The 21,930-nt window shown below is 40.5% G+C and overlaps 1 protein-coding gene across 1 annotated transcript; it reads left to right on the top strand.

The window, feature by feature from the left end:
* The first annotated feature begins 292 nt into the window (after positions 1-292).
* Positions 293-19,869, top strand: LOC127385329 (F-actin-monooxygenase MICAL2-like). The gene is made up of 7 exons (XM_051620977.1): positions 293-1,589; positions 7,731-7,825; positions 9,920-10,012; positions 11,910-12,003; positions 17,383-17,482; positions 18,664-18,737; positions 19,601-19,869. The coding sequence occupies exons 1-7, from the start codon at positions 293-295 to the stop codon at positions 19,783-19,785; spliced, it is 1,938 nt and encodes a 645-aa protein (XP_051476937.1). The 3' UTR covers positions 19,786-19,869.
* The last annotated feature ends 2,061 nt before the right edge of the window (positions 19,870-21,930 follow it).

Here is a 21,930-nt window from a genome sequence, read left to right as displayed (position 1 = left end):
CTCTGCTCCTAGAGGAGCAATAGCCTTTTTGGGAGGAAAGCTTTTCTTCCTATTGTATTATCATCTATATATGTATGTGTGTACATACAGAAAATATGTTTATTAGTGTTATGTTTAGACTGAAATGGATTAAAATATTGCATGAAATAAAAGATACACTAAAATATATTTTCCCACCCCTAAAATAATCTATTTCTCATAGCTGGCTTCTTACAAGAAATCACCAGAAGTTACAAGAGGTCATTTCAAACCTTCTAACCCAGTATTTCAAAGAAGAGAAAAAGCTAGAGAGATGCCTGAAGACACCCATATCTATGTGCCCCATTGCCCTTTTCAGAACCGCACCAGAGGTTCTCCACAAACCCCTCCTGGGAGTGGGACACCAGCTGATGATTTTTCTGAGCCTGAAGATGTAAGTGGTGACATATACACAGCCCAGGACTGGAAGGAAAAAAATAAGAAATATACTTCTGGACCAGAAAATTTTAACAGGAAGACAAAAGTACTGTCACCTTTGGATTTGAAAGAAAAATATGACAAAAATAGAAGGCAACCAGAAGAAAAGCTTGAGCAAGAATTAATAGAAGCAAAAAAGAGGCTGGTGCATTGTACTCAACAGCAGCCTTTGTCATATGATTCAAATGGGATGGACTTGGGTGGAACCAGTCCAGGAGAAAGGAGTAATAGAGACAAAGGAGTAACAGAGACTTCAAACAAAGGAGTAATAGAGACTTCAGAGGAGAAGAATACTGACTGTAGAAAAGATGTGTTCAAAATACCTCGTTGTCCTGTGCCACTGTCATTTGCAGATGATGCTCCACCAACTTTGCCAGTTGACAGAAAAGATGCTCTGAGGAGTCCAGATGCAGTTGCCAGGGACCATGTGGCTGGCCAGCCAAAATCCCCACTAAGACTCATAGCCAATGCGATCAAGAGGTCCATTTTGGAGCCTCTAACCTCATCTCCAGAAGGACTAAAGCAAGACTCAGACAGCAAAGTCAAAGACTCTTCAGAACAACCTTTCTTCAGCTTCCCCAGTACTCCTGGCTATTCCCTAGGCCAAAGAAACAGTAACAATAACAGAGCAAATAACACTCAGCAGCAGGTGTTGAAAGTAGGGGAGTGGGCAGGAGAATGTTTAGGAAATGGAAGCCCTGTCTCAAATCCATCTCATTTTTCTGTGTGCTCTGAAGACAGATCTCCAAGGAATTACAGTGAGGAGGTATCCTTCCCAGTCTACAGTCCTCACACCAGGTCTTCCAAGATAACCAATATACCTCAGAAATCATCTTGTAGTAGGATGGAGGATGTCCCAGGACTCCTTGAAAAGTTTACCTTTAAAGAGACTACTCCAGAGGCTCCCACAGATGGCATATTTATCTGTAACAAAAAGTGCCCCCTTTCATCACTGGGACCCAAGAACACCTCCAGGGACAACGTGGATGACTCTGCACAGAGGGGTAGTCTTGGGTCACTCTTTAGTAGACTGAGAAGTAAAGTTTGTGACCGAGAAGGGAATTCCTTCATGTCATCTCTGCCTTTCATGAAGGACCATTCTCCAGAAGACAGACCACAGTATTCTTCCACAGGTGAGGACCTGAGTGGAATTATTGTTTTCTGGTAATAGCACTGAGCATTTAAAAGACCTGTCTGTGATCAGGCAAGCATGTACCTGCTGTATGTTAAGTCATAGTTACTTTCTACATAGGAAGACCTAATACATACATGTTTTTGGTTACATTTTAGGGGTTGCTTCTGGTTTAAAGAGCAGAGTGGATGTGCAAGCAGAGTGCAGCATGGTGGATCCAGATTTGGTCTGCTGCTCACTGCTGTTCCAATGTGTCTGGGTCAGGAGAACACACTCACTGAGGTGGAAGGAGTGGAAGGGCAGAGTGGGGTGCTGTGCAGAGTGGCTGGTGCCACAGCACTGTGTGCTGTGAAAGTGGCCGTGCAGTGGGCAAGCAGAAGGGCAGGCACAGGGAAGTCCAGTGCAGTGTGGAAGACATTTGCTATCCCTTTCCATGAGGAGCTTGGGGACTGAAGCAATACGGTTGCAACAGCAAGAATCTTGGCTTTGTGTACCTGCCTTCTCAGCAGGTGTCTCTTGAACTCTGCCTGCTGCTGCAGTGACAGAACCATGGACATATTTTGGGGAGCTTCAGGGTGTCATTAATATTCTCTTGTTGCTTTATCTGCGAGGAGATAGCACCTTACTGACCTACTCTGACCTGTTTGTGTGTCTATCTGGGCAGTGATTAAAAGGCATCCATTTTCATTTTTGCTTGCCAGAACACGGTTAGTATTAAAATTGCAGACCAGTCTAAGAAATAATGATGTCAGACAAAAAGCAATCTGAGTAATCTGAGAATAGGCTCAGAAAGGATTAAGTGCAGCACAGTTTCACGTATGAAATATGAGGTATGAGAGCTGCACCCACCTGTCTTTCTCCATGATCCATCTTTCCACTAACAGACTGCAGAAAGCCACAGTTCGTAAACTAACTCACCTATTGATTTTTACTGACATACCTGTTTGTTTCTTACTTTATTGAATTGCAACTGAAATTGTAACCCCAAAGTTTTTGCTGTACTGCAGCATGAAAATAACAATCTGTATGTAAAATATGAAGTCCAGTGATGTTCCCAGTGCTCTGCTAGGTCCTTTTTGCATCCTTTCTGTTTCAGAAGTACTGCATGCTGTCAGGAATTTACACAGTATATAAGGGACTTGATCTGAAGCTCATGAAAATTGATAGAATAACTCCTGTTTTCCTTTCTGATATTTTTTTTTTAATTGGATTCTTGGAGCATCCTTTATCTAACAACTCACAAAACCAGGCATCCCCCTGGAGCCAGAGCATGCTAGAGACTGCACTGAAGCCACAGAGAGTCGCCTGTGTTCACACTTGTTATGCTGTGGTCTCAAATGGGAGGCTCTTTTTGCATCTATACCTACTCATTACCCATCAGCTAAGCCAAACTGACTTGTTCTTAACTAGGTGTATTACAATAATTAGTATGTAGTGTTACTACTAAAATGGGAAAAATTCTTGTTAGGTTTGAATAATGCTATATTTTGCTTTAAATATTTTGAAACATGTTGGTTTAAATATGTTGCATTCTTCTGCTGTGCAAGCCAGATGAGGAATCATAAAATTATTATATAGGCATTGCAAAGTCTTGTGACAAAAAAAAACAACAGAGCTTTGATCTAGCCATTTGCCCAGTAATCTGTTGTCTTCAGTGTTTCAACATTGCAGCTCACTGAACTTTTTCAAACATTCATATTTGAGTAAATCAAACTGGTAAAGAGCCAAGTCCTGCTTGGCTCTCTAAAATGGCATTTCTTTCTCATATTGGCACTTGTCTGAGGCCCAGGCTTGGCAAACTTCGGTTGTTAACTGATGGTAAGTTTTAGCCCACATTATATGTAATTATTTTTCTCTCGCATGAAATTTACTATGAATCTTGGAAAATTATTTTCTTTAAAGAAAAAAAAATACTTCCAGCATGTTGCAGAAACAATTTTAATTAGTCTCTGTTTCTTAATCCTCTTGGCTCTTTGCAGTAGGGCTTTTCTATCCTATTTGAGGCCAGACAAACTTGTTCTGTGCAATGTTGTTGGTCTTGCATTACATGCTGATGTTTTGTCCTTCAATGGGCTGTTGGCTTGTGGAGCCGAAGAATGAGCTGCTGAGTGATGAAAGTCCATGGGCTTGAGATGAGACTGGGCCAAGCTCCTTGAAGAGAGATTCTCTGAGGAGTAACCAAATCCTTATAAATCACTTCCAATTTAGAAAGGTCCTGAAATGAAAGATGCTTGGAGGCTGGGCAAGTGTTAAAGGGGAGGAATCACATATAACAGCCCAGTGCCTACAGCATTCCTTCAGACATCCACTGCTGCAGGCAGACTAAAAGACCTTCAGTCTCACTCTACACAACTACTTCTATGTTATGTTGCTCATATTTTCCCACACCTTATCTTACTTCATCTACAAATACATGTCCAGAAGTCTTTCCTGTGCCGATGACTTGCATTTCAGACCCAGGTGTCTGTCCAAACTAAAACTATATTCTGTCCTTCTGTCATCTCCTGCCAACTGTTCAGCCACCAGCTGAAGATCAGCATCAGGAAAAAGCAGACCTTAATTACTCAGCAGCAGACTGTCACTCAAACTTATATCTGCAGTTACACCTTTCATATGGGTCATTCCAGCTCCTGATACCCAGACCTCGTCTAAAGGCTTTCTGGCTAACTCTCTCTTTTCTAAAAGAGATGTTCCAAAAAGCCACTTTGAAATTTTGGCCTATGCAGAGATCTGGCTGAACAGACTACCTGTGTGTGACCTAGGGCAAATCTTACTGAAGTAATGAGGGTTCATGCACTGATTTCAGTGAGAGACTGTGCTTTTAAAAATAAAATCCTACCTAAGTTTGCCTGTAGAATATACAAATGTCCCCAAATAGCCATGCTGGAATTTCTAGATGCAACTGAAAGTTTTTTATTTGCTGCACAAGTATCTTTGAGGTTTTTGTCCTTTGATTCCTCCTTTGGGTTCTGGCCTGCAGTTTAAAATGAAAAGAAACTCAAAACTTGAACAATAAAATTGATCAATCAAACGGCTGACTCATCTTTCCTCATCCCATCTGGTTGAATTAATATTTGAAAAAAACCCATATGTTTTTGAGATCTTTTCTGTAACTGTTGGGCTTTAAGACTTGACATATTTGGAGTATGCAAATTATTACTATCTAACTTTATTGTAGTTCAAAAGTTCAGATTTAAATGACCCAGTAAGTGTAAAAGTTCCTAAGTTGAGCATTTTTTTGGGTGAACTCATCCAAGTCTTTACATCTGGTGGCTAAATTCTCCCTATCCTACCTCTTTGGAGGTAGAATTAATGCTCAGTCATCCACAGTAGAATGTATATGCTGCAATACAGAAGAGTGGTTTGTCACAAGTTTGTTGTTCTTTTTTTCTAAAATAGAATAAACTTGTGGTATTTTTCTCTAGCTCTGCATAAAGCAAGGTCACTCAGTGAGATAATATCTTACTATGCTTGTTATAGCTGTCTTTAAGTTGAAATCTGCATCTGGGAGTACATTTTAAAGCATATTTCTGGTCTCTCCCACAAGGAAAAAGCCCAAGAAAAGTAGCTGAGCAGAGCACTGAGTGGCTGCCCTTTTAATGCTGAAAGACACTGTCCCACTGCTTCTTTATCCCTGAAATGTGGAAGGGCCACACATCTGGGAGCCAAAAACCTGCCTCCTCATGCCAGTTCTGTCACTTTTTGCTCTGTGTTCCTCCTTGGAGCAGTTCATGCTTCAGTTATCAACACTGTATTAGCAGAGAACCTCAGTGGGGTGAAAAGTATAAGCAATAAATGTGACAGAGTCTGTAACCATCAGTGCACACAGGTGGACTCATCAGATGCCTCATTGCTGATTGGTTTTTCTTGGCCCTTCGTCTTGTAGACTTTGCTGGAGACAATAAAGGGCATTGATGGTTGCAGTCGGGTGGTTGTTGTCTCAGAGTTTAGGTACTGTGTCCCTTGAAATGTGGAGCTGCTTTGGAGTAATCTAAATGGCTTTTCTTTGCAGAGCAAGGTGCAAATACCTGGCTCTCCACAGCAGATAGACATTGGGAGGACTGTGGATGTTATGAATCTTTTCCATGTGCAGACATCAGGTTCCTTGTGCCAATGAGATGGCCCTTGGAAGTTCTTGGAGAAGTCATTGACCCTCTCTCTGTTCCAGAAAGGCAAATAGCTCCTGATTGACACCCCTGAGGAGGGGGCAGGTGCCCTTGTGTTGCAGCAGGCTGCTCTTACTCCAGACCTTGTAACACTTAAAATTATTGATACCACTCAAAGGGGAGGACATGGGGAAGCAGTTCACTTATTCCCACAGCTGAGCGAAGAAAGGGAGCATGTAATTGCTTGTGTTTCCAGCCCTGCCAGGCTGTAAGATTTGCCGCTTGCGTATTATGGAATGTGATTTCATCAGCAGTGTAACCGCAGGGTAGTTACTGCACAGGGAAAAGCTGGGTAGGTGAGTTTACTCCTCAAAAGAAGTAGTGACAGTGTTCCCCCATGTGCCTTCTGCCAGCTCATGCACTGGGAAGGCCTTTGCAGCTGACGTCCCTGCTGGGGGCAGAGATGGGTACAGCTGGATTTGCACGCTTGTCACAGGGCACGGGGGAGTGTGTGGCACCAGCGTGACCCATCAGAGCAGCTGTGAGCCATCAGAGAGTCCCCGGCAGGTCTGCAAGCAGGAGCTGTGTCCCCCTTTCAAGTGCTGCGAGATGTGGGGATCTGGGGTGGCAGTCTGGGCAGGTCTGGAGCAGGGAAATCACCTGGGAAGCTGGAGACCCTCCTGGTATTTCTGCCTGGGCTATTGCACCGCCTGCTGCCCAAGGACTTGTCCTGCAAAAAGGAGGGCAGGACCCAGGTCTGCTTTGCTGGATCCTCTGAGCTTGCAACTTCCTTAAGCACAAAGGTGCTTCTAAAATTGAGATTGCTGAGAAAAACCGGAATTTCTGCCTCATATCACTTGGATTTGCTTTTATGGCTTTGCCAGCTGGAATGAGCGTGTTCCAGGGGTCCTGATTTTAAATTTGGGCTTGAGACAGAAGTCATGCTTCAGGACTGGGATCCAGGACAAGACAAAGAAGAAACATTTACATTGGGAGCGTGGGAAGTGATTTAAATCTTAATACAACTTGCACATAGAAATCCAACTGTTACCTCGCAGATACAAAGAAAAATGGCACTGTTAGCTTTAAATAATGTACATTTCCAAGATGTTACCCAGCTGTTAATCATTAACCCTGTAGCAGGTTGAAGCATAGAGACAGATGTTCCAAAAGCAGTTTTATTTCCTGAAATAAAGAGAATGAAGCTATGAATTAGACAAATTAAGAAGAAATTCAAATATTTACACCCAGTTGAAACGAGATGCTGGAAAAACAGGCGTGATAAAATTGCTGCAATTAAATGTAATTTAATTTATAATTCTGAAAGCATGCTTCTTCCAAAGGCAGCCTTTCAGTTTTCCTTATGGAGTGCATTGTTGTGATGTATGGATTTTCCTGACTTATTATGGCATTTTAATCAACAGTTCAACGATGTGATAATATTCCTAAAGCAGAAAAATAAGTTACATTTGTTTAGACACAATTAATGAAATATTTATGTTGCATGAGGCTGTGTGATAAAGCCTTGTTCTCTTAGTCCATTTGCTTCTGATTACATTTGTGATTTTTTTATATGACCAGACATTCTGACGCCAACTATTTTACACTGAGCAGATGTCATGTAGTAAAAATGGGTGCCAGATGCTACAAGCCACATAAGGGTAATTTGTTTAAGAGCTGGCTTAGACTTTTTGCATTCAATTACACTGTATAGTGAGCCTTATACAATAATTTGGGTAATATGGCTAACTTCAGATATACATTTTAATGAATGTTGAGTGAGTTCAGAACAGCATGCTACAGGCAGAGTGCTCAAGGAATTAATTGATTTGTATGTAATACCTGAAAAAAAATAATAAATCAAATATACCCAGACAGAGTTCTTGATAAGGATCAAAAATTTAATTAAAGCTGTAGCCAAATTTCCAAATTGCTCTGGGTGCTGCTGATCAGAACACAGGACAGGTGCAAAGTGTCTGTGTAAGTTAAGGAACAGTATCTTTTGCTTCACTGACTATTTTGTTCCTGCATTTTAGGATGTGAACACGTACCTGTCAGAAAACAAACTACTGAGTATTCTACTTCTTCCTCTGATGATGATTTTGAATCCAAGCCTTCATTAACACACAAGGTAACCTTGACTTGGAAACAGAAAGATATTTTCTCAGTTGGACTGTATTTAAGATTTATCATATGAGTTTGATCTAAAACACAGCACAATTTCTCAAAATGGGGATGGGAATGCTGTATCAGTGGGAGGTTATGTGTCATGGGGAGAAAAATACATTCAAACCCTTTAAGAGAGATGAAAATCAAAATTTCTGTTTCCTCTTTAGATCTTTAATTCCCCCAGGCTACACCAGCATTGACAGGGAAGGTCTTAATTTGACAAACAGACATGTTTCACTGAAACCACTTTGAAGCCGCATTCTTAAGTGGCCTTAATTTGTAGCCCAACAAGCAAACTATTGAAAAAATTAAACCAAACAGATGCAGATTTCCCGTGGGGAAATACAACTTCATTTGAGAGGCGCTACAGGCAGGTTGCATGGCAAACACTGTGTTTATCCTAATCAGCACAACTGCATGAGCCACAAAGTTGCACCTGGACCCAACACACTGAAGGGCTAGCTGCACAATGGGATCTCTGAGCCCCACCTTGGTTCCTGTGGCTAGCAGGAGTGGTAGGGTTAAACCACCAGTGAACTCTTGATACCCAGCTCTGATTTGAAGAAACAGAGCTTTTATTGCCTGCATAGCTCTTCAGAAATGTGTTTACCTCTTTCCGGTGGAGGGAATATCTGTAAGTGGAATTAATAGTATGAGGTGGCCCTTTGATTTGTTGCCTTTGAGAAGGAAAAAAAAAAGGAAAACAAAGCAAGAGGCTGCCCACTGCACTGGAAAAACAGCTGAGCTGAAAAGCTAAGTAGGCTTTGAATGGAAACCCAGTTGCACAGCTCCAGAAGAAGCGAAGTGCCAGGAGGCAGAGGCACAGCAGTGTGCGGTGGCACGTCCCACCAGGGTCTGTGTCAGGATGTGCTGAGATGTCAGAACTCATCATTCATCTTTTCTGTTACAGGAAAGACAATCTATAGTAAGATAATATTGTGGTGAATTCAATAAAGTTTATAGAAAATAGAGAAAGGACAGGAGACATGGGAGAAAACTGGATAGGAGCAACTCCCAACAATTCAGGCAGCCTGCAGGGACAGGCAGGACCAGGCAGCAGGGAAGGCAGCTCTGCTGGGTCAGCTGCCAGAAATGGAGTGAATGAGCAGTTGCCACACACGGGCATTAGCAGTGACTCAGTTTTGATACACATTCCCTACTCATCTTGTTTCTCTCGGCTGCCTCCTGGCACTTCTTTTCATGCCAGTTCTGGCTGCTATTTTGCTAGTACTATCGTTTTTCTCTGGCAAAACTTGGTGGGAAAAATTTTAGTGGCTTCCTCTCTTGTTAGCTTTTTAATTGTCTTGTCTTCAGTGCTTGTCTGTTCTGTCTCCTCCAAGATGGGAAAACCACAGCCTTGAAGCACCTCCAGGTAGTTTGGGTCAAGGGCAAGACGGAGCAAGTGCAGGTGATTCCCTTGGCCAGCCCTGCAGCACATGCTGTCCTGCTTCCCTGGCAGCAGGGGCAGATGCCCCAGGGAAAGGCAAAGCACCTCAATAATGCAGCAGAGAAACAGCATTGGGGAAGGTTTTGCAGGGCCTCAGGTAGTGTCCCATGACAGTTGTTTCTTTCGGACACATCCCTCGTACCATGTTACAAGTGATCCAAAGTGCATTTCACTGCTTAGCAGCTACAGCAATAGAAATGAGTTGAGTTTCCTTAAACTGGTGCTTTCCCTTGCTTGGCTTCTTCGCTGATCACGGTCATGTCTGCAGAAGCCATGTATGTTGTATATAGTCAATTTTGTGATTAGGACATTTTTTATTGATAGGCACAGTTCACACTCACCTAGGGTTGCAATAAGAGCTTGTAATGATTTAAAGTCAATGTAGGAAAATGCATGAAAATATTCCTATGTATTTACATTTCAGTTAGGTCACCCAAGCAACCCTGCAGTAGCTCACCTTGATTTGATCAGGGAAGTGGGGTTAGATGATCTCCAGAATTTTCTCCCAATCTCAACGTTTGTGTGATTCTGGGGATTTGAGAAAAGCTGTAATGCTACACTTAGGCTTGATTGCCTTTTTTTTTTTCTCTCTCTCTCTCTCTTTTGTAGGCAAAAAGGACTCTCAAGAGGAGAAGGAAGCTGGAGAAGGAGACAAAGCAACTGATTAAACAAGAGGAGCTGAAGAGGCTTCACAAAGCACAGGTGAAAACCTAGCTTGCAGATGTCCCATCTATCTCCCAAAGTGACTAGGGAGGACAGTGGGTACCCAGTGTGGGCTCTGCACCTCTCCTTGTTCCTCACTGTGGCTCACTGCCTTCTGTGTTGAAATCCCCCCCAAAACATCAGGAGCAGGAAGATGTAGGTGGCAGGGCCTTGCATTTCATATGTCTCAAATTTGCATGTCCCACAAGATCATCATAATTTTTTAATTGTGCATGAAGATCAAGGGGGAACAGTGACTGACTGAAGGGGAAAACACATAGAAATGGAAATTATTATCAGCCTCTGAGAATGTAAGAAACTCAGCTATTACTCCTCTGTACAAGAGAGTACAAAAATACAGTGGTGAGTTTTGTTCTCTCTGCCATAGCAGTGAAAGTCAGTTATTTCCTTTCCCGATGATGGAAAATAGTATCACTATATACAGGCTCTGCTTTTCAGAAAATTCTGGGAAAGTTCTGAACTTTGCTAATATATTATTTCCAATTACAATTCAAAGATTTGGGAATGCACTTCTGTGCAACTTAATCTCAGACTGTTCTGTCACGTGTCAGAATTTTCAGGTCTATCTGTTTCACTTACCACACCTACATAACTATATGCATATATACACACAAAACTTAAAGGTTTATGTGGCCACTAGCATTTTTTTGTGTCTGTACTGCAGCATAAAGCAGAGAAACCTGAGCTAGATTTAATCTCATTAATTCAGGTTGTAATGTTAATCAATATTATGGTAGTGGGAGCTTTTTGAAGGCGCAGTTCTCCATCATCTTCTGTTGTATTGCTATAGCAAGTGGATAATTTTGGATGGAGCTTTCATTTGCTATTTCTGTACCAATATTAAAATTAAAAAGAAAACTAAAAAATTGGTTTTCAGAGGTGAATCTAAAAATCTCTGTTTTTGTAGACATCACTGGTTTAGCAAAACATGTAACAGCAAAGGAGAGAAACTTTGTGTTTGAACCAGACATTGGATTTTAGGAAATGCTAATAACTAGCTCATACTATAAAATTTGTGACAGAATAAAAACTATGGGAAAGAAGAATATGATCTTATTTAATCCAAAGTAAGACTAACTTTGTTATCATTTTCATCTGAGAATTGTGAATTATCTCAAAGTACGATGAGATGCATACATGCCTTCTCTTACTTTACTGCTTTGTGGAAATATTCAGGTCCAAACTTTTTGAACCATCTTTCATGTTTGTTAGGCTGTTTCTGAGGGCTTGGCTTGGTATGCCCTAACACAGCCCGAAATGGCAACTGCTGAGCATCTCTGTTTGACAATTCAGCCTCTTAAGATGTTTCATGCCTATTATCCACACGACACCTCTGAAAATCTTATTTAAATGGGGACAGACCAGTAAATGTAAAGTCCTTCCTGAAAGGCCATTGAATTATTGTGTCTTAGACACTTTCCTCCCTGTGTCGAAAGCTTGTGTAATAGAAAAGGAAAACAACCAACAAAACCCCATGAACAACAAAATAGCAAACAAAGATTTCTAGCTGTAAACTTTCAATATTTATGAGTTTTATTCAGGTATCATCTAAGAATACATGCTTCTGAATTGTGTATGGTATTGACTTTTCACACCTTGTGAGACATAGAAACTTTATGATCTCTGTTTTACAACAGGAGAGCTCAAGTTCAGAAAAATTGAGGTTCTTTTGCTACATACTATACCCACATAAAAATGTGACAGATACCTAGTGGAATCATTACATTGCTTAGATGCCTGATATGCTCCATGAGTTTGCAAATCCCGTGACTCCTCTGAGACCTTTTTAAGCTGCCTCTCTAACCACTGAGACCATCTTTTTGTCTGTGAATTTTTAAGCTATGTCTATAGCTCTTACATCATTACAATTTTGCAGGCAGTTCAGCGCCAGCTAGAAGAACTAGAGGAAAGACAAAGAGCTCTGGAGATTTTTGGTGTCAAACTGGAGAGACAGCTAAGAGGAGAATCAGGTAAATGAAGCAATGTGTGTTTGCTTGTTTGGTGGTGGTTTTCTATCCTTTTTCAATGCAGAAGGGTTTTAATGATAGTCACAGAAAGAGAGTTCAGTGCAAAATCTGAAATGAAACGATAACTGGAAAGACAAAAATAATTCATTACCCTTTTCCTCAAACTCTGGTAGCTCAAGAACCTTTATCCTGAATGCTATACATTTTCTGTTGGCTATCACAGATCTGGAATTATTTGCTTTGCTATTGAACCTGAACCTAAATTCCCTACCCCCTCATTTTAAAAAAATCCCATCCTGAGCTTAATTTCATCTTCTGGAAGGAGCCAATGAGATTTCCAGGAGCTGCATCGCAGTTACCAAGCCAGCAGCAGCCCGTGCCTAGTAACAGAGTCTTTAATGACTTCTCCTGGAGTGTGAAATGCCATTAATATGATTAGAGCCAGTGGCCATGCTATAGCAACAGCAGCATGCAGGCTCCCAGACTTGAACTGCTCAGCTTTTCCTCCAAGGGGTGGAAGGTAACAGGGATGTTGTCCTGGCCCCAGTCGGAGGCAACATTTTCACTGGCCTGAACCAACAGTCCCATGCACACAGGACTGCAGTGCCCTCCCACCAGTCCAGCCTTACCAGTTGCTCCCCAGTATGCAGAGGGTGAAGCTGGGGAGACACGCTGGCACAGAAACAGGACAGCTGGAGGTTTCTGTCAGGCTCAGAACAGGAATGGGAATGTGAACAATGCGTATAAGGGACTTCAGAGGGGGCTGCAGTTCCGTGCTGAAAGGAGGAGGCTTGGGAGCCCATGGCCTGATGGCAAGTGTGTCTCTTATTTACCTGTTTTAGAAAGCTGAACCTCCTGCTTTCATGACAGGCAGTTGCACAACACTGAAAACTTGTGTATGTATCAGTACCTGATCTTTTCATTGTCTTAGCTAGGCAACCCAGCACAATCTCTGCAAGCTGGCTTTTTTAATGCCATATTTCTTAGCAGTTATCACCCCTATTCTAACACTGAACTAATCAGTTCAGCAAGACAGCATTTGTCCAACCTTTTATACTTATTATCTAATGTCCTGTAATTGATAGTGACAACCTATTTCAAATGTTATTTTTAGGTAGCTTTTTTTTTTTCATTAAAACATAACTGTTTATCAAATGGCACCCACCTGTGAGTAACTGCTAAAGAGACTTTGAGGGTTGGAAGTGTTAGTTTTTTTTCTTTACTGCTGATTTGTTTAAGGGTGGATTTTTTTAGGAAATGTCAAAAATACAGAAGGACAATAGGCTTCTAGGTCTTGGGATAGACACCAAATACCAGGATAAATGGCCTAGAGCCACCTCTTGTTTTTGCTGTTTTGACAATCACATTTCCTAAAGAAGGCTGTCTGCCAACAGATTGATGCTTCTCATTCTCTTCCCATCCTTAGTAATTGGATTGCTCTCATTAAGGTGAAAGTACTATTTTTTCTCCCTGTTGATTGTGCGTAGGTGGCCAGTTACAAATAGGGCAGATACTGAAACATAGGATGTTACTGTGTCTCAATAACTCTTCTTGTGCAAAAGCATGAAGCTCTTAAGTTTCCCCAACAAAGCGTAAGTGATTTGTTGCTTGTAATAACATATGTGTAATGATGCAGGAATCAGTGATTTTTAAATTCTGTTCAGCCTTCTTAAAAATAATAGACATTATTGGTTAACGAATGACCAGTGTTTATTAGGTTAAGTTGTATTTAAGCAGGTCTGTGCTCATGCAATTCAACTGATTTAATAGGTATTATTAAGGTAATTAGAAAACAATCACAGTTCAGCAATAATATTGAGCTGCAAAGGTTGTGAATAACCAAATTTAGAGACAGGCCTGCAAACACTAGTCTTCAGTGACATTTACGCAACTCTCCTCTAATAATTCTGTAAGCCCAGGATGAATGGCCCCTTTGTTAGGGAGAGTTATTCATTAGCTCCTCAACTGAATAAGAAGAGAACATGTGTGGGTGTGAAACAACTGCCACAAAGACTGATGAGCAAAATGAGGCTTTGATGATCTTCTAATTGTTGTGGCAACAATTCATGCATTAAAAAAAAAAAAAAATCAAAAAAAATCAGTCCCATTTTTCATGCCCCTTATTCCCTTCATTCTGGTTCTAAATACCAAATAATAAATCACTGATGTACCATCACTTGTTTTCTACTGACATTTATAGAGCTTATGGAGATTTTTCTGCCTACAAGAAAATACAAAAATAAAAATCTCAGAACATATTTTCCACTGAAATTAGCATAACAGATCGGTTAACAAAACAAGTAATGAAGAATGTTGGTAAAGAAGAAAATCTGTGTTGAGAAAACGTTCAGAAATCTCTCCATGGTTTGGAAGGTAAACATATATCTGCACATGTTGCAGCTATTTTTTTGTTTCATAAGGAGCATATCCAAGTCTTCTCAGAACTGTCAACAGAGCAAAAAGATCTGTTGAAAAGCTGTAGGAATAAGGAATACGAGGTTTAGCTGTTCCTAAAAAGGCACCAACTGGCCAAATCCCCTTTACTGCTGAGGAACAGTCTAGCATCACCCTGGAGAACAGAAGGTTGAGATTTTGAGAACAGTGTTCACTAAATACACCTTTGCATCCTGTTACTCCCTCAAAACTGATGAATATAGAAATAGCCGCATAATTAGATGAACACCTGACTTTCAAATGGCATCCAGGTTAAAGAAGACTTGGGTAAACCAGGAGGAAAGTTTTGCTTTACAATGCTGTAAGAAAAAGGCAGCATGGCTCAGAAACCAAACTCAACTTGTTTTCCCTCTAACCTTTAAAAAGACCTGTCATACTGTGTTACGCAAAAGACTTAATTGGCTTGTTCTGCCCTTGGAAGGCATAAAGCACTCCATCAGACTTAAATAACTATTAACATCATTATTAACAAAAAACTCAGGGGAAAATTTCCCCATGGGACACTTGGGGAGCATTCTGTAGGATGGAGGAGAAAAAACAGGGGCTATTTTTATTTTAGCTTGCACTGAGGATAGTGCTAAAATGAGTGGCATTTTTGCAAAGTGCATTTCTCTTTGCTTACCTCAATCAACCTACAATACAGTCGTTTATTAGAGATATTGATATTTGAAAGCTTAAAGAGGAAATGTTAATATATATATATTTGTATAATCAAGCAAACAGCAGAAAGAGAATAGTAACCCTCTGTGTGTGGGTGCAGGACATACACATACCTGCAGTTGCAATGTTTTACTGACAGTAAGATAGGTCAAATTTCAGTCATCACTTCTGATGGTGGCATATGATGACCTAAGACTGAATACTAATGCTGCATCTCTGCATTGGATCTGTGAGAAGCCACCACTGACATGTCCCAGGAAGCACTGCTCTAGCCATCACTCTGAGAAGATATTTTTAATTACCACTTGCTGACCTGGAAGATGCCATAGGAACACATCCATTGCTGCCAATTTTTAATGGATTCTGGCAAGTTTGCTTTGCCCTCTCCTGCTGCTTTATCCTCCTGTTTCATGGTAACTTCAGATTGAGGTCAAATCCTGATGGGAAACTGCAGAACTGCACCCAAGCCAGCACAACTCCTGTTCTTGGTGCAGGGATCTGTGTAATTCCTCAGATTCTGGCAGGAGGTGACCTGGGCTCTCTGGGATGACAGTGCCTGGTGAAGGCACGAAAATGGGCTGGTGAACCCAAAAATTTCCCTCCTGCTCAGGAAGATTGCTAAAGGGCTGTGTTGGGCAAGATTGTTGCTGCCTGCAGGAGACAGGCTATAAACTGGTGTTCCTGCATGGAGTCAAATCCAGTTTGACATGAAGGTGAGGGGCAGCTGAAGCAGCGGGGGCAAGAGGGTAATTTCTGGGGCCAAGGACTAAGCATATTTCAAAGCAACAGGAAGGCATCTGAACTGCTGCTGAGCTGTCCAGGACTCCAGCTGTCTCTCCACTTTATCACCTAGTTTAGTGATACTCTTGTCATTGTAATTTCTGGAACTTGAACCTGAAACCTTTGGGCTTAAATTTCAATGTGCTCAGTCATCTGAAATAAAGGTGCAGTGCTCTTAAAGCAGGAGAAATCACATACGTCTTCATCCACAGAAACTAGCCAGGCTGATTGATGGGGATTTTATGCTTGGTTGTCTAGCAGTGTGAGATAAGGACTGAGGAGGAGAGCACTGTGTCCCCCTGCCTGCCGGTGTCCCCTCCTTTTGTCTTGTCCCAGGTTTGGCTGTCCCTGCCTCCCACACACTGCAGCACTGTGTTGATTAAAAAGCAGGGCTGGCTGTTGGTTTTGATATTCTGAAGGGGTCAACAAGTCAGCATTGTTGCCTCAACATGAAGCAGTGCAAGATACTTGCTTTCTAGAATTGTTTTGTGGCAGCGGATGGTGGAGGGGCAGAGCAGGTGTTGTGGGAGGTGCATTTGTAGTGCTGCCACTGCTGCAATTCTGCATGGAAGGCTGGTGTGGTGGGCTTGTTTTGTGAGGAAAATGAATGGAAAATTTGAACTGATGAGCCCACTGAAAAAAGGACAGCAAGGAAGAGATACACATACGTGCTCTGACTTGCCACTTGAAAACATCCAGGGCTTCTCTGTTGCCAAAGATTCTTGTACAGGTGGCATTGCAGGAGCAGTAAAGGCCCTCATCTGGTGAAAGAGAAATCTGTCCTCCTCTTCAGCAAGGCAGTCAAGCTGTGAGCTCTCAGGGAGAGAGACCATCTCATGTTTTGTGTCTGTATATCTATATATATCTATCACCTACTAGTGATACCTCGTCCCAAAGTGTTACAAAACCACACAGTAATAGTAGATTTGTCCTGTCCCACAGCCTTTTCATCATTCAAAGCAAATGCAGATTTAGAGGCCAGTTGGCAAATGAATGGAAATTTGTAAAGAATTTGATTGTGTGTCTTATGCCCACAGGAAGCAGGGACTGAGTTGATACTTGCCAGCACGTACATCCTGAACTCTGATTTTGTTAATGGGATTTACATTTATACATATAGTTCAGCTGCTAGAGTCCACCATCCACAGAGGAACTATGTTATCAAAGGCAAAACTAAGGATAAGAGCCCATTAAAAAAAGGAAGTCTATATGATTATTTGAAAGAAAAATCTTAACTTCTAAAATAAGTGTGTTTTTAAATCTAATCCATCTTTCATTGCAATAAGCTACAACATTCAGCCAAATGTAGACAAAATTGTGATGTCTATTATACCCAGACTTTACCAAGGTGAGTTACAGAAAAAAAAAAAAAATCTACCTTTGAACTCACCTAGGCTTACAAATGAGAACTATTTAAAGTGAACTTCAGTGGCAAGAGCATTGGAAGGAAAGCTGGTAATGCACACTTAACTCTCCTATTTTAAACAGATTCAGGCACAAAGGATGAAACTCAGATGCTACATGAATGGTTTGAGCTGGTCCTGGAGAAGAACAAATTAATGCGTTATGAGTCTGAGCTCCTGATTATGTAAGTAAGGACAACCATTAGTGCTAAAGAAGGGGGCAGGGGAAAAGTGCACTCCAATTACACCTGAACACCTTACTGTGTGCTGCAGCTTGAGATTGTCACAGAGTGAACATACCCAGAGTAGTGACAATATGTTTTGAACACAGATTTCCAGTTGAGCCCTCCTTGTCCTTCCCTCTCACAGTGGTTCAATTATTTCAATCTTACACAATACTCTAAACCAGTACAGCATACAGATGCTCTGCCTGCACACAGTGTGGCTCTAATGAGCACTGGAGCACTTTCTCCTGTGGAAGAAAAATAGTCTGACAAGTTTATCTCAGTTTATTGGACAGAGGAGGAAAGATCTAGGAATTCACTGCAGCCATGAAACAAGCAGATACACCAAGCAAATAAAAGCCATCTCAGATGCCAGTCTTTGTGGCTGATAAGAACAATATTGGCTGTAGTTCCCTTACCTCAAGAGACAGGCAGATGTGACTTTCAGCTATTTTCTCCACTATTTCTGTGCAAAGTGGAAAGGCAATGAGAGCTACAGCAGTCATTATTCATCCCTGGATTTTATACCAGTGTAGGTTGCTCGTTGCCATATTACTCAACCAGCCCGCTGCACAGTGTGTGGCAGCCCAGCCACTGGCTCCAGCTGCACCCCAGTGTCTCTCTAGATGTGCTGTTGCTACCAGGAGCCAAACCTTTTCTTTTCCCTTTGATTGTCATTGGGTGTTGTGGTAGCAATGCTTCCTGCTCACTCTGTCTGCGATGCAGAGTTAAAAAAGCAAAAGCAGGCTGCTTTTATCACTGCAGGACACATGTGTTAATTCCCTTGCCCCAGGACCTGTTCCTGTGCAGTGGGCCTGGCAGAGCCCTTTGTGTGTGAGAGTATTCAGGCCCATCCACAATCAAGTTGTGGGTGCCACCATCAAAGCACAGCTAGTTAAAGCCCTAAGTGTTGTGGCATCTGAAGGAGCTTAATGTGATACATAATGCAGAAGAGGGTAGTAGTGCTTTTGGCATTGCTGTGGCAATGTGGGCACAGTAAGCTTTTAGCCTTGACTGCCCATGAGGAGAAAATAGGAAAACATTGGATAAAAAGAATACAGAATATTTTGGTTGAAATAATATTAATATATATCTTTATTGAAAAAAAGCTTATTATGTAATATACCTCTTATTGCACCTAGAGCCCAAGAACTAGAATTGGAGGACCACCAAAGCAGGTTGGAACAGAAGCTGAGAGAGAAAATGGCCATTGATGGTAAGTCAGAGTATGCTCCAGCCCACAGCGTTAGGCTGTGCCTGTGTGAGTCCCTGCTTGCTCCAAAAAGGACCAGAGTGGATGAGGCCCTTCTGCCTGTGCTCTGCTGTGAGTGCAGGTCAGGCAGCAAACCACAATTTGTAAGGTCTTCTCACCTGACTTCTCGTGAAGACAGCTAAGCTGCCTTGCCCAGTTTTACGCTGAACTGGATCAGAAGCATTCACACATGTAGTTCCACTGCCACCCAAATGCAAAAGAGGTTATCTATCTGCTTTTATGTTAACTGTAGCTTGACTGGTTACTGCAGTATTTTGAAACTGCTTTTTGATACTTGGGATTAAAGTTTGGGTTTGTCCTTTCATTCAGTACTAGAAAAGAGGGTGTGAGGTGGAGGAAGGCAGGGAGAAGGGGGGTTACATAGCACTGAATAAACTGAAATACCCTGTTGTGTTCTAAGCATGTGGATTGTAAGTGACAGCAGTTTTCAATATTTTTTCTAAAAAACTATTTCCATTTTCTTAGAGTTTCTACATTTTATATGGATAAACTAAATTTAAATTCTAGCTTAAATGCTTTAATAAAGTATTTATTAATACTTTAATAGCACAGGAGTGCTCTTCCTATCCACTTCCAGTCTAAGTTTTGCTAAAAGTACTACAGGCTTTAGAAGCTTTTATGGTTAACCTTAAATGGCCAAAACACAGAGAAAATTTCCCCTGGACTGTAACATGAAAAATATGAACTGCTATTGATTTAATTTCTTGTTAACTATAATATTAATTAAAGCTGTACACCAACAATTAAAATACAGAGTGTAACAATGGAGTGATCTGGTTTTTAACCTTTTCTTTTTGATCTTTTAGACAGCCTTAAAGATGAGATGGATCTGAATGAACAGGATGAAATTTTTGCTGAGATGATGAAAGTGGTTGAGCAAAGGGACAAACTTGTCTCTACCTTAGAAGAGCAGAGAGTGAAAGAAAAAGCAGAAGACCAGCACTTTGAAAGCATTATATCATCTAGAGGCTACCAGCTGAGCAGGATTTAGACAGCCACATGCAAATAAACATTATTTCAGCAATATTCGTAATCATGGAGGTACAGTCTTCTGAAAAATGAGGGAATTCAATTTTAAAATCAGTTTATTTGGGAAACATGTTGGTTTGTTACCAAAGGCTCCTAAGCAGTTATTTTGCTCATACAAGAGTGAGTCGTGTGGAGATCAGTTTAAAGGCTCACAGGAATACAGGACTGAATGTACCTGCCTGGTGGGCATCAGGGTCTGTGAAAAGGAAATCAGAGCTCTGTTGTTTTCCTGGAATTTTATTTTAATGCTGAGACTAGAGTTTCTGAGAGAACATGATGACATAATGTAGTATTTTTGAGATGGCATTACTTTCCATCTGTTTGTCTGAATCTGTATGTGGTTTTGTTAATATTTTGGCACAGCCAACCCATGGTGCACTATTCAAAGGTCAGAAAGCAAGCATCTCATATGAAAATAAGGTTAGTTTTTCTTTCTGGTGGAGGAAGTTTCATTTGACTCATAACTACATGTAAGTACTCGTTAAAACTACTGTAAATACAACAACAGAAAGTAATTTTCCAGGTACTACTAAGTTTTAGTGCACCCTGTGTTTTTGAAAAAGAAGTTAAAGCAATATTAAACACTTATAATTTGCACAATACTAAGCAATTTTCTAAGGGGTGACTACCTTTGAGACTGTTACATATTCAAAAAAACTTTTGTATGTCACAGATTGTCTTTAAAATATGCTAAATGGTTATTTAAAAATAACACTCCAGACCTGATTAGTATTTATAGGATAAACTTTACAATTGCTTGATAAAATATATGCCAAATAGTATCATAGATTGTGATGAGTGGTATAGAAGTTAAAGCTCTCCCTGAGAATAATTCCTCAAAAGGATTGCAAAAAATGTTGAGTTTGTAAGTTTAACATTTGATAGAAAATATTGCAGACATATTTAAACTACACTTCTCTTGCTGCTTAACAATATATGCATATTTTTTGCCTAAAGCAACTATTTCCTATCTTTTTTGTACATGCATTTGTAGATATTGGCAAAAGCAGATGTGTAGAAATTCTCCCTAATATTTGGTGTAATTTAAGTACTTCCTTAAATCTGAGATAATTCTGCCATTTAAGATTGGTAGGTTTCTCAACTGTATGTATGATGCACTAGATTTTCAAACTGAAAAACAAGGAGAAACTGAGAGACTGATTCTTTATTAATATTGTTTTACCTCATGCTCTGAGAAGATACAATGTTCTCATTATTTCATGAATGGTGCTAATCTGCAGCAGTTGCCTGTAGTGCAGCCAAAGCTAGAAGCATTCCTGTTACAAACTTTTAACTAGAAAAACCTCTTGGTAAGTACTTGTAGGGTAACAGACACAGTGGATCCTTTCACAACATTTTATTAATTATCTTAAGTTTTTGCTTTATTGTAAGAAATTAAAAATACCCTTTCTAAAGATAAAAGCAAGGTTTTACTACTGACCACAGATAAATAATACACCTCTATTGGTGCAAGGAATTTACTATTGTTCTGCAATATTTATGTCTTTATATTTATTTATTAGACTGTTTACAGAGGCCAAGAGTGTCTGGTTACATTTTGGATGTTGTCTCTGATTTTGACTGATACATGTTTATTTCTTACAGCTACATATAGGTAAAGCTCTGCATTGTACAGTAGATAGCTTTATCTGTTTGGAAAATAATTAGTAAAACATAGGAATTAAGATTTTTAAACAATATTTTCATTTACTGTAACTCAAAGGGATACCCTTAAAATAGCACGTAAGGCTTTAACAATATCATTTGTCTTTCATCATTTGGAAAGACACAGCAGAATTCTTGAATCTGTTCCAAAATTACCATCAGACTTTTTACTTTCCTGTCATTCACAGGCTAAGCATACCTGATCTTCAGATTACATTTTTATTGAGATGGTTTGCAGTGATTGATTTTTAAATTAACTCTATTACTTAAGATTGACACAAAGTAGGAGCAGGCAAGACAGCAATAAATATTTTCATTTTCTTTGTCGAGATCTGCTGGTATTTCCAGTTTTGTGGTGAAAATTTATGTATTTTATCACTGTTCCCAGAAGCCTCATGTAATCCCACAGAACAAGGATGTCTAGAACATCTACCACAGTTTT

This window comes from Apus apus, chromosome 5, assembly GCF_020740795.1.
Source record: "Apus apus isolate bApuApu2 chromosome 5, bApuApu2.pri.cur, whole genome shotgun sequence".
Taxonomy (NCBI): domain Eukaryota; kingdom Metazoa; phylum Chordata; class Aves; order Apodiformes; family Apodidae; genus Apus; species Apus apus.
The sequence above is the reverse complement of the archived record's forward strand: the minus strand, read 5'-3'. Positions and strand labels throughout refer to the sequence as shown.